Source organism: Pelecanus crispus, chromosome 5, assembly GCF_030463565.1.
Source record: "Pelecanus crispus isolate bPelCri1 chromosome 5, bPelCri1.pri, whole genome shotgun sequence".
NCBI classification, from domain to species: Eukaryota; Metazoa; Chordata; class Aves; order Pelecaniformes; family Pelecanidae; genus Pelecanus; species Pelecanus crispus.
In genome coordinates this window covers 50,616,668-50,634,561 of record NC_134647.1, presented here as the reverse complement: position 1 = coordinate 50,634,561, position 17,894 = coordinate 50,616,668, and the positions used below count along the sequence as shown (strand labels likewise).

General features: G+C 41.4%; 1 protein-coding gene across 1 annotated transcript; it reads left to right on the top strand.

The window, feature by feature from the left end:
* Nucleotides 1-10,856: 10,856 nt before the first annotated feature.
* On the top strand, nucleotides 10,857-16,229 carry RNF2 (ring finger protein 2). The gene is made up of 6 exons (XM_009481357.2): nucleotides 10,857-10,943; nucleotides 11,307-11,467; nucleotides 12,690-12,905; nucleotides 13,744-14,016; nucleotides 15,160-15,331; nucleotides 16,128-16,229. Exons 1-6 carry the CDS (start codon nucleotides 10,857-10,859, stop codon nucleotides 16,227-16,229), a joined length of 1,011 nt encoding a protein of 336 aa, XP_009479632.1.
* The last annotated feature ends 1,665 nt before the right edge of the window (nucleotides 16,230-17,894 follow it).

Below are 17,894 nucleotides of genomic sequence, written 5' to 3'. Positions count from 1 at the left end.
TCGAGTTTGACTTTCTCCAAGAGTGGAGATCCCACAACCTCTCTGAAGTGACATTTTATTAGTGAACCTTTTCCTGTGGCTTTATGCTTTCAGTATAGCGTTAGTTTCTCCTACAAATTATACTGTTTGATACTTACCAGTTTATTCTGTCTGTCTGTATGCCTTTTGTCATGGCAAATACTTTTTAATTTTGTTTTTGGTAGGTTATGTAATTGTTGCTTTATGTCTGGCTCATGGTATGAGTCCACAGCACTAGCTACAAAATCATATCTTATCTCTTAGATGTCTGCAAGACTGACAGCTTGAACCTTGCATGATGCAGGTGAGCTGCTCTGGAGAGGTTCTGTGTTTCGATTGCGACTCTGAACATGAATTGATTAGCTTGAATTTGTTGTTAGCATAGGTCATGACTGATTGGGTCAAGAGAAGATGACTGTACACATGGCTAATATAATATTGAATTCAATTTGCAAATACAAAGAAGTGAAACCCCTCCCAGTAAGGGACATTGTGACATTGAACTTGATATCTGGAGGACAAAGACTGATAGCTGAATGAACTAAAAACACCTTAGTGTCTCTTGAGTTTATCCCCTTTTGAGATAAGTATGTAAGTATAGTGAGTACAATATAAATGCAGCAAGAGACAGTTTGAGTGGTGACAATATGAGTAAACAAGCAGAAGGGGAAGGGAGGGCACTAACATACTTGTTCAGGATCATCAAGCAGTTAATTTCAGAGCTGGGAACAAAATGAGCTCCAGGCCAGAATTTGATTCAGCTGTCTCCCAGGGATTTTGAGATCCAGAGATGAAAAAAACTTCAGGAAAGAAGTGAATACTAAAAGTACTAGATTATAATTTAGTACTAGTTGTCCTAGATTACAACTGAATGTAAAGCAATCTGAGTTGACAGTGAATTGAAGTGAAGATTAATTCCTTCAAGTAATGTCTTTCCAGCTTTATTTTTCAAATCAAGCTCTTAGCCAGAAAGTAAAAGCAGAAAAAACCTTAAATTTCAGAATGCTTTAATTGAATAAATTGAAATGGATGATTGAATTGAATACTTTGTCAAAACATGCAATTTGTCCCTACTACTAGTCACAGTATCAGAGAGAGTAAAATGTAAAACTCTGATCTTGGTAAGCTTCCAAAGTAACTGCGCTATGATACCTGTTTTTAAAAGAACTAATGCTTTGGGGGAAAAAAAAAATCAGAATGGTTGAAGGTGCTGTTGAACTTGGCATACCAAATAGAGGTCTAAGTCTCTTACTGTTTTAAGTCTAACTATTTACCTTTTAAAACTTGGAACAAAAATCAGTTGATTTCTAAGAATCTAATACTGTGTAAAAATGTGTGTATTTTTTTTTTTTTAAAGAGCTTGATGCATTTTTTTTCCTCAAAAGTGCTTTTTCGTGAAAGTATCGAGAGATCACTACACTGTTTTGAGTTAAATAGCAGCTGGTGTGGCTATGGCCACACCTTAGCTGGGTTTGTGGGCTATCTCTTCCAGCTGGTTGGTATCATTCCACCCTTTCTCTGATCTCAAGGTGTGCTGACACAGCCATGAGTGTGGTTGCTCTTTAGCCTTTGCCTTGGCTAGAATAGGCGCTGTGAAGTGTTTTGGAGAATAATTCAGGTTGTGGGGGATTTTTGGATGTCATCCGGTAGAATGTCCCCCACTCCCTGGTTAAAGCAGGACCATTGTCAAGGTTAGTTTCAAGCTAAAGCTGAGGAAAGTTTCACAAATGATGAATTTTGAGAAAGAAGACTAAGGAGTGATTATACGTTGGTGAATTTAAGGGTGGTAAACTTCTGAAAAGGTAAAGTAGGGAAGAGCAGGAGCAGTGACATGTTGCTGCAGAGCTCTTCCTTTGGCTGCCTCGTAGCAGGAAGAGCCTGTCTGCCTGCAGCTCTGAGTGGTCTGAAGTGTACTTGTTGCCAGCTGGATTTTATTTTTACTGGACAGGTTCAGGAATGGGGTACCCAAATGCCTGACCTACTATGACTCATGACTATATTTGAGCAAATAATTAAGCATATTTCAGTAGAAAAGCTTGTAAAGTGGATGTGGTGTGTGACAAGCGCGGGTGTTGCTCTGCGGGAGTTTTTTTCTAAGCACGTTGGAAGGACTCTGCAGCATAAATTCCCTGGTCAGTAAGCAGGCAGGAGATCAGAGGGGCTTTTCTGATGGGGTCTTTCATACTGTTATTTTTCCTATAACTGTCTGCCTGTTTTCCAGTGCTTCAGGAACAAGACTTATTTTGTTATTATGTTTTTAAACCCCAGCCCTTTGTCTTCAAATTTGTTTTGGAAAATAGTCTACAGATGGCTGAGCACAAAGAGCAAGATTGCATAAGCCCTGTTTTCCAAGGAAATCAGGCTTAAATAGCAAGTCTTTCAAATGAAGTGATGTGGTACTTCTTACTGAAGCCGGCAGGCTCATCTCCCAGCTCTAGTTAGGGAGCTATTCAACTTGTGGATAAAGTTTGGTTATATAAAATTGATCAAAAGTTTCCAAAGTTCCTTAAGAACAGCACAGGTGGGGAACAGCACAGGTGGGGAACAGCACAGGTGGGGAACAGCACAGGTGGGGAACAGCACAGGTGGGGAACAGCACAGGTGGGGTTTGTTTTCTTCTGTTTTTAGAGCTTTGGCAATGTGGAGAACTGAGAAACATCCTGGATACAAAGAAATCAAAATTGACACATTCTGATAATCGTTAACAATCTCCCTCTTTCATCTTCAAGTTTTCTTCTATAAAAAAAACCAAATCAACTAGGCAAGTTTTATGACTAAATACTAAATGTCAGCTTGTTTCCCTTTTTTCAGCTGCTGCTTGAAACTGGGGAGTGGCAAGGAATCAAACCTGAAGAGATTCATAGCATTTCTGGTTCTCAGATTTGTAATGCATTCTTTTGGTTATATCAGTCAGCTCTTGCTTTGATAGTGACAGATGTGTATAACCTGTAATTAAGCACAAACTTCGTAAGAGTTTTACTGTGCTTGAGGACTAAGTCTAAAGGATTGCAGGTGTCCTTATGATGTGGGTTAGGGTTGGGGTTTTGGGTTTTTGTTTTTTTTAATGACTGACAAGAGTGGCCCTCTGGCTATAGCATAAATCACAATAATTAGTACTTGTTGGTGGCTCCGTGAGAAAGATGTTTGATCTGCCTACAGGAATGTGGCTTCTCCCCTTCGTATTACCCTGTTGTCATGTGATATCCAGAGGGTATAGACAAGTCATAAAGGTAAAAAGTGATAAAAAGTATAAAGTCATGATGTGTTAGAAGTTGTTTCAAAAACTTAATGATGAAAGGGGGGGGTATCTGACTTCACATTGTTCCCAATGCTAAAACCTGTGACCCGTGAAGAAGAGATCTCGTCTTCATTTATAAAGTGGAAAAGATCTGAAATGTTGAATAGCTGAAAACTTAAGTAGATATTGTTGTGATGAAATCTGCATCGTATTTTGAGTTGGAAAAATGAGCATGAGTAAATTGTTATATGTAAGACTTTAAAAAAACAAAACAAAACAAAAACCAACCAAAAGGGATGCAGAGGAATAGTGAACTATGTCAGTGAAGATCCAGCTTAAGAATGTGAGATTCCAGTGGAATAAATTTCAAGACTGAAGAATAAATGTGAGGTTTTATATTTATTCTGTATCTTCTTTCCCCTTGCCAGTAGTAGTTAATAAAAAGCCTGTTGTTCCTTCTGTCTAGAAAGTTTCCACTTTATATTTTTAACTCTGAACAAAGTGTCAACAACAGGAAAAAAAAAAATCTTGCTTTGAGTCATGAAAGACTTCTACTAATTTTGTAGCTTTAGAAAGGATCAGCTAGTCTGGCCTGCACCATTCAGGATTTCTTTTAGCAGATGCCTGCTTCAAATCTAGTAGTGGTGGACAGTCTTAAAAGGAAACTGAACTAAGGAGAAATCTCTGTATTATTGTTGCAGGCTGTGAATGTCTTGGCACTGTCAGAACAGCTAGAAAAAGCCCTTCTGTCAGATCACCTTTGTGCCAGACAAGGAGAGCTGGAGATGGTCTGTCCACAGTAATTCAGCTCTACAGTCAGCACAAGAACAGAGAATGGTGGAGTCCAGTCTGGTCGTGTCTTGCTCATTAGGGTTTTTTCTACTGGAGACCAACAGATTAAATGACACCTGAAAATGAACTAAGGAGTGCTGTTTGCAATGTGCTTTGAAAATGACTGCCTCTGAAGAGTACTTGCTTATGTAAAACAGATGTCAGTATAGCAGCCTAACTATTTGCTGTTACACCTGAGAGCAAGGGGCCAGTGCAGTCTCTTCCTGCTTGGTTGTAAAGCTTGACTTGAGAGTCAGCTAAATGTAGAGGTTTTTCCTACCTCCGTTCCCCAAGCAAATAGAGAAGATCGGTCATTGATGAGAACATCTAGAGAGATGGTTTACTGGTTATGATTTTGAGACTGCTAGTTGATACTTGGTGTCTATTACAGAGTCAGTACAATTTTAGGTCAAAATAGCTCTCCTGATTATGGAGTTTGATCTTTGATACTGGTGCCAGCTGCTGATGTTGCTGTATTAGATTTCAGCAGTGTGAAGAATGTAATCCAATCCAATGTCCAACAACGTCATAAGGAAGAAAAGTCAAGCCTCATTCACATGCATTTTTCAGGCCCAATACAGATCTGGAAACTGTAAGGGAACAGGGAAAATGCTAAGGAGGCTTATTTATTGATCATCAAGCAGATGAAAAACTCCATGCAGTATAATGTGATTTTTTTTTTCTTTTTTTTCTTTTTTTTTTTTTTTTTTTGGTGGTGATTTTTGCGGGGGCAGGGCTTTTCGGCATGTCTGAATTGACCATGTTTCCACTGTGCCTCGGATTTTGACTTCATACATAACAGAGGCAGAGGAGGTGTTTGCTAGTGATAAAGTAGACTATGTGGATCTCTCCAGCTTTCAGCTAGCTTTAAGGCTGGTGTTCTTCCTCCTAAAATTTGAAAGTGCTATTACTGCAGACCTTAGGGTGAGAATGAAGCACTCAGAATCTCTGATTAGAAGCTTTTAGAACAAAGCTGGTCAATTATTTATCATGACACTTGTACCATGTCTTCTGCAGTATAGCCTCGGGCTTGTAGGCAAGGCTGCAATATTAATAATAGTCTTAATACTCTTGTTCTCTGGATTGACAGGTTTGCTGACAGCCTGACACCCAGAGAGCTGCTGTTCTGTGTTAGCAAGTATAAGCGTGCAAGTTTAGGCAAGATAATACTTGTGCATGCCATGGTCTCTTTACTACAGGGTCGCTTAGATGAGCTGTGTAATTTTGGGACCAGGCTTTTCTGTTAAGAGGCTGGATTTACTGGGACTTACATGTCTTAATCTGCTGTGGTCTGACTGTACGCTTCAGTAGATTTTGGGAAGGGTGTGAATGATTAGCAGCTTCACAAATTTCTCTCGGTCGCTGAAGTGATAGTGAATTAAATGTGTCAGCTTTAAAAGCACTCTAGAGTAGTATCCAGTGCAAACACAGAGTAATAATGTTGGGCCTCTGTTAGAACAACTGACTGGCAACAACACATAACAAAAATCTTTACCCCAAAGGACTTGACTTCCTGTATGCCTGGAATTACCTTAAAAATAATAGTGGAAACTAGAACACAGAGAAATACTATTTCCTTCCAACATTGCTTCTTTGCTGAGATGTATCACTTAATACCATCATTAAATTCATCTCTCTGAATAATTTAAATAAAATGCCCAGAATCCTGATAGGACAGTCCAATGCTTGGCCAGACTGGGAGCTGACAGTCTGCAGCTGGGTTGTTGTGGCTTGTCACTTTTAATGGGGAGGTGAGGTCCTAACTGGACATCTTACCTTTCTGATCCACATGGACGAACATATCTCTTGTCCAAGTAAACTGTATTTTTAGGGCACACTATTTATATAGTGAAAATTGGAGCTGATGGTCTGTCATCTCCTAATTATTTTTTTTAATGCCTCTTCAGACCTTGTTACTTATTAGACATAATAGTGGATGGGCTACTTCAAGTCAGGCTCCCCACCCCTGCTCCTTTTTTCGTGAGGCAGGAAAACTCTTAATTTCTGTGCCTGGGTAGAAGTAGATATAATGATGTTGGCTGCACTACTTTTCTTGCTTTTCCCTCAACAATTAATTAAAGCTTATAAAGTAACATTGTTCTCCAGAGAGGTTGACCCTTTTCATACAGAACTTGATGAATTGGAAACTGCTGTATGATGTACCTGGTAGATGCCAGTAGAATCTGCATTTGGCTGCTGATTTGAAGGGTCTGGAAATACAAACCTAGATTTAAAAAAAAACTTGTAAAAGAAAAGAAGAAAGCACTTCTGTTTTTTCCACCTAGTAAAAATGTCTGCAGCTGGAATCTTGCCTCTTACATGGTTACTTTTTTTTTTTTTTTTTTTTTAAAAACATACCACATAGTCTGGGTTAAGTTTTCCTGCTTCAAGGGAGACATTTTTGGAGCGGGGAGGAGATGGGGATGGGGAGGATTACCCCCTCTCCCTCAGTGTGAAAATATTTTCTGTTCAGAAATGTCATTTTCTTCTGGCTTTTTGACCTGACTTTCTTTCATATGTCTGCAGTGACCATGTGTAGTAGTTTTGCCTCATCTCATACAATAATTCCCAAAATTTGCTGGGAAAGCATTACAGTTTGCATGTTTGGGTTTTTTTTTTTCTGTGTTTGTTTTATTTATGTGTGGGTTTTGTTTTTTTTTTTTTTTTAATGCAAAGCTGATGTGTGTCTTTGCCTGTAAGTAAATTCTGCAGTAGTGGCTGTGGAGTGTATCAGTAATCTGTTAAGTGCGGTTATTTCTAGCCCTGTCCATTTCCAGGAATGCCTGTCTACCACTACTGATACAAAAAATGAGCAAAACCATGATAATGTGTGTGTATGATTTGGGTTTCTGAAACTTAAAAAACTCCTGACTTCCTGTCCCCCCCGCCCCCTGCCATGTCATTGCAAATCAGGTGCATATTCATTGAAGCCCAGTGGGATTGCACAGGAAAATCGGACTTCTTGATTGAAATTACCCAGTGACTCGGTTTTACTTGATCTCTCAGTATTCTCTAAACTTTCATCGGAAACCCCTAGCGATATATTTTTGGGAGGAAAAAGAAAGGCATTATAGCATGCTTCTAGTGAACAGCTAGTTGTCCATCTGCGTGTATAATTTTGACCCTGCGCTCACTTAGGAAGTAGTCCCTACTTGACCTGTATGTACATTTGTAAGTGGATGTTTTATGAATGTTTACTGCATCAGGTGGCATTTGCAGCTTTTGCACCACACAGCCAAAGTTTTATAGCCTTCCGTTCTATGTCACTTTTGTTTAACGCCCTTAATTGATTTTTGCAAAGTGTTCATGGCTGACTCGGATCGGGAGTGCAGGTAGTGTTTTCCTCAATCCCGTCAGTGGCAGCTAAGAGTACTGAAAGGAATGGGAAAACTCATCTGATTAACAGGTGGCTCAGAGGCTGGTGCCATCAGTGGAACTTTGTTTTTTTTGATCACAGGGAGGTTTACATGGCACCAGGCCTGCTGGCGGCTGATGGAGATCGGCTGTCTCCAAAGGGGAAAAGGATTCTCGCCCATGAGTTGGTGGGACTCATTGAGAGGGCTTTAAACTAGGTTTGAAGGGGGAAGGGGAAGGGATATAAACGGGCCCGCTAGTGAGGAGCCCAGGGGCAGCATGGCAACATTGGGGGCGAAATCGATAGCCCGGCTCAAGTGCATCTACACCAATGCATGTAGCATGGGCAACAAACAGGAGGAGCTGGAAGCCCTTGTGCAGCAGGATGGCTATGACATAGTTGCCATCACAGAAACATGGTGGGACAACTCTCATGACTGGAGTGCTGCAGTGGATGGCTATAAGCTCTTCAGAAGGGATAGGCAGGGAAGGACAGGTAGTGGGGTGACTCTGTATGTTAGGGAGTGTTTTGACTGCATAGAGCTTGACAGTGGTGATGACAAGGTAGAGTGCTTATGGGTAAGGATGAGGGGAAAGGCCAGCAAGGCAGATGTCCTGTTGGGAGTCTGTTATAGACCACCCAACCAGGATGTAGAGGTAGATGAGGCGTTCTATAAGCGGCTGGCAGAGGTCTCGCAATCGCGACTTCAACTTGCCACACATCTGCTGGAAATACCATACAGCAGAGAGGCAGCAGTCTCAAAAGTTCCTAGAGCATGTGGGGGATAACTTTCTGACGCAGCTAGTAAGTGAGCCTACCAGGGGAGGTGCCTCGCTTGACCTGCTGTTTACTAACAGAGAAGGGCCTGTGGGAAATGTCGAGGCCGGAGGCCGTCTTGGGCTTAGCAACCACGATATGATAAAGTTCTCGATGCTGGGTGATGCCAAGCGGAGGGGCAGCAAAACTGTTACTATGGACTTCCGGAGGGCAGACTTTGGCCTGTTCAGGACCCTGGTTGGGAAAGTCCCTTGGGAGGCAGTCCTGAAAGGCAAAGGGGTCCAGGAAGGCTGGGCCTTCTTCAAGAAGGAAGTCTTAAGGGCGCAGGAGCAGGCTGTCCCCACGTGCCGTAAGACCACCCGGTGGGGAAAATGACTGGCCTGGCTGAATAGGGAGCTTTTGCGGGGACTCAGGGAAAAAAGGAGAGTCTACCGCCTTTGGAAGAAGGGGCGGGCAGCTCAGGAGGAGTACAGGGATCTTGTTAGGTTGTCCTGCAGGGAGGAAACTAGAAAGGCAAAAGCCCAGCTAGAACTCAATCTGGCCAATGCTCTAAAAGATAATAAAAAATGTTTTTACAAGTACATTAGCAATAAAAGGAGAGCCAAGGAGGATCTCCATCCTTTGCTGGATGTGGGGGGGAACATTGTCACCGAGGACAAGGAAAAGGCTGAGGTACTTAACACCTTCTTTGCCTCTGTGTTTAACAGCCAGACCGGTCATCCCCAGGGTACTCAGGCCCCTGAGCTAGAGGATAGGGATGGGGAGCAGAATGGAGCCCTCATAGTCCAGGAGGAAGCAGTTAATGACCTGCTATGCCACCTGGATGCTCACAAGTCTATGGGGCCAGATGGGATCCACCCGAGAGTACTGAGGGAGCTGGGAGAGGAGCTCACCAAGCCACTTTCCATCATCTATCCGCAGTCCTGGTTAACAGGGGAGGTCCCTGATGACTGGAGGCTTGCCAATGTGACGCCCATCTACAAGAAGGGCCGGAAGGAGGACCCGGGAAACTACAGGCCTGTCAGCCTGACCTCAGTACCAGCAAAGATTATGGAGCAGTTCATCTTGAGTGAACTCAACAGGCAAGTGCAGGTCAACCAGGGGATCAGGCCCAGCCAGCATGGGTTCATGAAAGGCAGGTCCTGCTTGACCAACCTGATCTCCTTTTATGACCTGGTGACCCGCCTGGTAGATGATGGAAAGGCTGTGGATGTCATCTACCTGGACTTTAGCAAAGCTTTTGACACCGTCTCCCACAATATTCTCCTTGGGAAGCTGGCAGCTCAGGGCTTGGATGGGTGTAGTCTTCGCTGGGTAAAAACCTGGTTGGGTGGCCAAGCCCAGAGAGTTGTGGTAAATGGAGTTAAGTCCAGTTGGCAGCCGGTCACGAGCAGTGTTCCCCAGGGCTCTGTTTTGGGGCCAGCCTTGTTTAATACCTTTATCAATGATCTGGGTGAGGGGATTGAGTGCACCCTCAGTAAGTTTGCAGACGACACCAAACTGGGTGGGAGTGTCGATCTGCTGGAGGGTAGGATGGCCCTGCAGAGGGACCTGGACAGGCTGGACCGATGGCCTGAGGCCAGTTGTATGAGGTTTAACAAGGCCAAGTGCTGGGTCCTGCACTTGGGTCACAACAACCCCATGCAACGCTACAGGCTTGGGGAAGAGTGGCTGGAAAGCTGCCTGGCAGAAAAGGACCTGGGGGTGTTGGTAGACAGCCAGCTGAACATGAGCCAGCAGTGTGCCCAGGTGGCCAAGAAGGCCAACAGCATCCTGGCTTGTATCAGGAATAGTGTGGCCAGCAGGAGCAGGGAGGTGATTGTCCCCCTGTACTCGGCGCTGGTGAGGCCACACTTCAAATACTGTGTCCAGTTTTGGGCCCCTCAGTACAAGAAAGACATTGAGGTGCTGGAGCGTGTCCAGAGAAGGGCAACAAGGCTGGTGAAGGGTCTGGAGCACAGGCCTTATGAGGAGCGGCTGAGGGAACTGGGGTTGTTTAGTCTGGAGAAGAGGAGGCTGAGGGGAGACCTTATTGCTCTCTACAGCTACCTGAAAGGAGGTTGTAGTGAGGTGGGTGTTGGTGTCTTCTCCCATGTAGTTAGCAATAGGACGAGAGGAAATGGGCTTAAGCTGCACCAGGGGAGGTTTAGGTTGGAAATTAGGAAAAATTTCTTTACGGAAAGGGTGGTCAAGAATTGGAACAGGCTGCCCAGAGAGGTGGTGGAGTCCCCATCCCTGGAAGTGTTCAAAAAACGGGTAGATGTGGCACTTCGGGACATGGTTTAGTCTAGTCTACCCTTGATTGGCTTAGAGTGGGCTTGGTAGTGTAGGTTAATGGTTGGACTGGATGATCTTAAAGGTCTTTTCCAACCTAAAGGATTCTATGATTCTATGACTCCCTCAATTTTTCTGGAGTGGTACAGTGCATGGGATTATCTGTGTCTAACACAGTGGAGCCTGGTACTTGGATGAACAAGCGTTCGCGCTGTGCTTCTGCTTTGTTGGCACAGAGACTGCTGTGTCTGTACGGACCTGGGGACTCCACACTCTGCAGAGAAGCCTGCTTGGGAGAGGGGCTGGCTCCTGTAGCCAGATGTACGTGAGTGTGCAACTTGTTTCTCTTTTTTCTTCCCAGCCATGTCTCAAGCTGTGCAGACGAATGGGACACAACCTTTAAGCAAAACATGGGAGCTCAGTTTGTACGAATTGCAAAGAACGCCTCAGGTAATATGTGTTAAAGAGCTGGCCTTTATGGCAAGGCCTTTTTTTATACTTTCAGAACATGAAGCTTGATGTTTAAGATTTCCCTTTAGGATTGTTAAATGCCTATTTTAAATTATAGTATATGTTAAAAAAAATTTCCCAAAACCGAATCTGTCTTATAATATTAGAAAAATAAACCCATGTTTGATCTTTGTTTCTTTTTTTCTTTCCTTTAGCAGTATGTGTGTGTGTTTGATGTGGTTGTGTATATGTCTTGTTTTGTCTTTTTACTTTGTTTCTCTTTAAAAGAATAGTTAAAACATGCAATCTCTGTGAGGAAGTTACTAAATTCCATTAAAGAACTTTCACTTTATTTTACGCTAGGAAGCAATCACTGATGGCTTGGAAATAGTGGTGTCACCCAGGAGCCTGCACAGTGAACTGATGTGTCCCATCTGTTTGGATATGTTAAAAAACACCATGACGACAAAAGAATGTTTGCATCGCTTCTGTGCTGACTGTATCATTACAGCACTCAGGAGTGGGTATGTAAATATTATTACAGGGAAAAGGGATTTCACTTAAGATGAAAATGTGATCAAGGAAATCCTTTAAGTCCTGGGTGTTGATGTTGATGTGGAACAGTTACGTGCCTGCGCACTGCAAGTTTCTGAATGTGTAGCACATCTTTCATATTTCATTCTTGTCTGTTCAGCCATCTGTGGCAGACCAGATCTGGTTTTTTCCTCATATGAAAAATCATCCCATAACTTTTTCTTGCAAGGAGTTGAAAACCTCCTTTCTCTTCCTTTTTTTTTTTCTTTTTCTTTTTTTTTTGAAATCCAGTAACAGTACGCCAAAAATATACTACATTACTTACAAAAATGAGTCTTATTTCCCTTATTCTTCCTTTTCCTAATAATAAATTGCAAATTTTGTGGCCTTTCAGCAGTAGTCCTGCTTCCAAGCTTCACTACTGAAACAACCTATGCTAAAATACAAATAATTTTTCTTGTATTCTTAGGTTACAAGTTCATATTCTCCTAAAAGCGATAGAATTCTGAGGTAACCAACAGCAATTAAGTCAATGATGTATCTATTTCTGATAATGGCAATTACCTGTATTCAGAAGTCACACTTAATCTGCTGTGCCTGTGTACATTCTGATGAGTAATTAGCAAAAATACATTAGAGGGAAACAAGAAAACCATCAGGAGTAGACACGCCAGTGTTACAGCTATTGAGGCCTCTTCCTTTTACAGGAAAAAAATTGTGTGAACCTGACATTTTAGTTAAATGAGAACAAAATGGTAGGAAGGACAAGACTGTTTTAGTTTTCCCAGTAATTAGTGCTTGAACTATAGAATAGGTTCCTTAATCTCTGTTTTGTCCTGTGAGTGCTAGGAAGACTATGCCTTAATATAATTCCCCCTAGCCATGCATTTTTTTTCTAGGTGAAAATCTATCCAGAGGGTAAGGGAAGAACTGTTTTGCAGAGTGTAACTTTGGAACTCTTCAGTCTAAATACAGTTTGCTCAAACATACTTTAAAAAAAAAAGAAAAAATGAAGCAGGGAGATACATGTTTGGGGTTTTTGTTTAAATATCTGGAACTACCTGATCTGTCAAAAGATAGAAGCCACATTCCAGGTTTACTTATAAATATTGAATCTTGGTGAGTACTTTGACTAAGAATGGCAGCATTAGGGCAGACTTCTGTTATTGTCAGAGAGTTAGTATTGTTTTCTCCCTTCTTGTTCATGCCCAGCAACAAAGAATGTCCCACGTGCCGTAAAAAGCTAGTTTCAAAAAGATCACTGAGACCAGATCCCAATTTTGATGCTCTCATCAGTAAAATTTATCCAAGCCGAGATGAATATGAAGCTCATCAGGAGAGAGTGCTAGCAAGAATCAGCAAGCATAATAACCAGCAAGCTTTAAGTCACAGCATTGAGGAAGGTTTAAAGATTCAGGCTATGAACAGGTATGTAATCCATGTAATTTGTCCACATGTAATGGTGTTTGCCTAAACACGAAAAATACATTGTCTGTCCTCACTCCCTGTATAGCTTGAGATGCCTCTTCTCTCCTCTGAAGTCTGCCAAAATAATTTTTAGCCTTTGGCAAAATAATTTTTAACCTTTTGTCTACTAATAGTAACCTTTGTATCATTCCCTGCAACTTCTGTGGCAGCCTGATGCAGACAGCAGACTTCAGCTTAGCTTTACCAAATTATGGCTATCCTGTCTTGGATAATAAACTGTAACACAGTGAATCCTGTACCAACATATTACCATTACATGCAGATAAATGCACATAATGCTAGAACTTAGGTTTTAATTGCGACTTAATTCATAAGGCTGGAATATATGGTGTTTACACAGTATTGAAATTCTGGGTATGCATTTAAACCTAAGAGGGCCAGCTGGGAAAGAGGCCCCAAACTTTATGTTGTGGTGAAGCATGATATGATTTATATTTTTAATCACACTTGGATTTATATTTAGATTAAAATAATGGTCTGAAATTGCCTGAAAAATAAAAATAACTGCATGGAGTTAAAAATTATCTCAAAGGTGTTTGAGGAATAGGAAAAAATCCCTAGTCTTGTCTATGAGTATCTTTTGATCAGAAATAATTCTTCTTTTTTTTTTTTTTAAATTTTAAATATCTCTGAAACAACTAGTGCATGTGTGTGCATATGTCTAACTTCTGGCATGACTGAGACTGGGAGAGGGAGGAGTTGTATGAGCATTGTGGGCCTGTACAGTGGGTGAATTCTGAATGTGGATTAGCATTTATTTCTACCTATTTCTGATCAGGCTACAGAGGGGCAAGAAACAACAGATTGAGAATGGCAGTGGAGCAGAAGATAATGGTGACAGTTCACACTGTAGCAATGCCTCAACACACAGCAATCAGGAAGCGGGGCCTAGTAATAAGAGGACCAAAACATCGGATGATTCTGGGCTAGAACTGGACAATAACAACACAACTGTGGCAATAGACCCCGTAATGGATGGTGCTAGTGAAATCGAATTAGTCTTCAGGCCTCATCCAACCCTCATGGAGAACGACGACAGTGCGCAGACAAGGTAAATGTCTTCTGTTCTTCTTGTATTCTGCTGTTATTTTCTGCTGCTTTTGTTTTCTGTCACTCCTTGGGGCTTTCTAAAATCAATTTACTTTGGTCATACCACATCTTGTTTAACCGTACGCACTCTTTCCCTCTTTCCGTTGCAAGTCAGGTAGATGGTATTGCTCAACTAGTATCAAGAATACAGTAACAATCTGTTTTAAGCCTTTGATCACAAATAAAGATGGTTTTAAGCGTTTCTAGCATTGCAGTTCACAGTAGGTACTAGGATGATCATATAATATCAGCCCCTTTCTACTTATTATAAGATTCTTTAGGAATAAAAAAACCTTGCATAAGCATCAGCAGTTTTTGGAGCAGCTTTGTGTCAGTGGGATTTGTAGGCTGGAAGCTTTTCCTGGCATTTTTTTCATGATCCACTCCAAGGACAGACTGCAAATTTTGGATCGCAGCAATGAGCAGTCTCTTGGAGTTTCCTTAGACCTCACCCTGACTTTCTCTCCCGATGAGACATCCCTCTGTTTTGCTTATAAATATATTTTAAGTTTCAGCCAGCTTTTCTTTTTGTTTTGGAATTGCAAGGGAGGTCGGAGGGTTGTTCTGAAAGGCAAAGAAAAAGCTAAGCTTCTCGGAGAGGCCTCTGCGGCATTTGTGTCAGCCTTTAATTCTTGCATGAAGAATTAAAGTGAGAACAGATAGCAAGATAGTAAGGAAGAATAACTTTAACGAGGTGCAGAGAGTGTCACATGTGTGGCTTTCGCACCTTATGGCTTTCTGTCCAGGCACTTCAGACTGTATCTGTGCTCAGAAGACTTCAGCAGTCATGAGTAGTTCTCGAAACCCTTTGACAACCTGTTATTAGGTTTTTCATTTCGAGCAGATGACAGGGCAGTGCTGTCTTCTCTCTATAAAGAGCAGGAGGGCCTGTGAAAGAAGTGTCAAAAAGATATAAGGGCACTTTGGAACAGTATAATTTGGTAAGCTGCTTGCATGTCTTGGGTGAAAGCAGTTAATATTCTTGCTTGTGAACTGTCTTTAAAGGCCTTTTCACACTTGGTGCTTAATACTTGGGGGTGTTCCAGATGTCTTTTTCCCACAACTGCAACACAAACATCTTTGATTATCTTTGTGGTTGTCACAGATACATCAAGACCTCAGGCAATGCCACTGTTGATCACTTGTCCAAGTACCTAGCTGTGAGATTGGCTTTGGAGGAGCTTCGTAGCAAAGGAGAATCAAACCAGATGAACCTTGACACGGCCAGTGAGAAGCAATATACCATTTACATTGCTACTGCCAATGGGCAGTTCACTGTAAGTAGAACTTCTGTCTAAGAGTAAAACTGAGCATTGATACATCTTTGATACAGATTTGATTAAAATCCACTCAGCTGGACTTCTCCTGAGTTGGCTTAAGGATAAAATTCATAGCACCAGGTTGTTTATTTAGAAGCAGATCAATTCCTTTGTGGGAAAACGTATGCAGCAAAAGCTTGGTTAGTAGAAAAGGAGGCATATAAATTACTTGGGAAAAATCCAGTGATGCTAGCAATTACTAGCTGACTTATGCCATTATTTTACAGTTAAAATTGAAGAGGAAAAATATTACTTCATCTGAGAATCTTGTTTCAAGAGCAGATAGCTCTAGCACCAGGAAACGTCTGTTGTAAGGTGGCGTTTCTCTACTTCCATGTAGGCTTCTAATATTCTGCTATGAAACAGCTGTGAGTACGCTTAGGGAAGAATCCCTCCTCTCATCTCTGAAGTTGCTGACTTCAGAATATACAGATACAACAACAAGGCAATATTGCAATTAGATTGAACTCTGAGTCTGGTCTTATGCTTAGGCATTTATCTGAATAAAGTAAGTCTTCTGGTTAAGATATGGGCAGATGCTTTGCAATAAAAGTCTATTTCAAACAGCTTTCAAACATGGCTACTGATTGTCCCTTAGACAAAAGCAGAGATGCTTCTTAGCTAGTATCTTGTTCCACATTATCAGTGACTTCTTTAAGTCAGCACATTCCTCTGACTTAAGTAGTTGTCTGTTGCTACAGTACTACCGGCACAAGCCATCAGATTTCACTTCTGTTTTGGTGTTCTCTTCTAGGTATTAAATGGGTCATTTTCCTTGGAACTGGTCAGTGAGAAGTACTGGAAAGTGAACAAACCCATGGAACTGTACTATGCGCCAACAAAGGAACATAAATAAGCTGTGCTGGAAAACCGAGATGGGACTAACTCTTTTTATAGCTATGACTTCTTTAATATTAAAAGAAGGCACCACCATTATCTTCGTGGACAATACACGTGATGCCTTCGGGCTCTCTCAGTATACTTATTAATGTGATTAGACAGTATTCTGGGCTGTATTTAATTTAGTCTTTGTTCCAGGTTTTTGGTTTTTCCCTAGGAGACTAAATGACCTTCTCCAATGCATTCCAGTGTTTGACATGCTTTTTTGTTCCTAATGCATGATAACTGAACGAGTGTTCCAGTTTGGAATGTCTTAATTTTGTCCAGGTAAATCTGGATTTCTAATACATTTGACACAGTTATAGTAGCCTCTGTGAAGTATTGACCATTGGATAGCTAAGTAAGTCTATTCAATAATAACATATGCCAAGGAATGTGTTAAATGTTGTAATTTGCTAATGGTTATCCATATAAAAGATTGTTAGAGAATTGGTTTCTGATAGTCTTGCAGCTAGAGGTAATCTGATTGCCTAGAAAAGATTTAGTAGTCATTTTCTTGTGAACAAATAGAGCTGTAGTGAGAAAACTGACACTTTAAAGCCTTGCTGTTTACTGGGCTTAATACTTCAGTGCAAGGTGATTCATGAGATTGGTTTGCTTTTTAACAAATTCAGTCAAAAAAAAACCCAAACAACCCAAGCCCATAACTCTTCCCCATGTAGAACATGCCAATCTTGATGCACATTGCAGCTTCACGTTTGGCCCCCGTTGCGGCATTATCCTGTCCTCAGAAGCTTAATTGAACAAAATACTCTGGAAGTTTTACAGCCCTACTCTGTTCCCTGTAATAACAGATTTTTATTGTGAATGTATCAGAACTTTCTGCAAAGAACTGTCTTGAAAAGTTGGGGTTTTTTTTATTTTTAAAGCAAGTCCCCAAAATTCCAGCACACAGACGTAATGCAACATTGAAAAGGAATTTGTGCCGCCCCAACTGTGAGCTTATCCAGGCTTCAGTTTGAGTAGGGAGGACTCAACCATAAGCTGCTTGAAGATTTTTTTTTTTTTTTTTTTAACCTTTCCCCTTTCCTTTGCCATAGCTTTAACAAATGTGGCTTAGCACTTTGGAAGACAATTTTAGTACTTGACAAAGTTTACCATTTAGTGTCTTAAATTTAGGTTCACGTTTCAAAACTTGGCAGCAGGCTGTTGTGTAAAGTCCAGTAGCTACTGTTCATTTGCATGTTAAACTCCTCTTCCCTCGCTCTGGACCTTGCTGTCACTTCATGGGAGTTGCTTTACCTATTAGCATTCTGTCTTAAGGCAAATGATGTTACTGTGAGATTCCCTTTGCTGTAAGACTTGCTGATGAAGCTTTCACCTCTTTGCACCTGAAGCTAGAAGCAAAGAAAGTTGCAATGATAGGTGAAAAGTAATATACTTTAAACCATACGGTATTGCTCCTCCTTTGTCTTGCCCATAGTTAGACTGTTTTTGGCATGTGGTACGTAAGTATTCAGATGCTCGGGGATTCTCTTGGGAAGTACGTACCCTTCCATCGCTTCTGTCTTTCAAGCCTAGCACTTGTTAATATGTGTCCATTCCGACTGCTGTTTCAGATCAGTTTTATTCCAATGTGAAAACTGCACAGGCTTCTCTGAGTAACTAAATTATTTTCTCT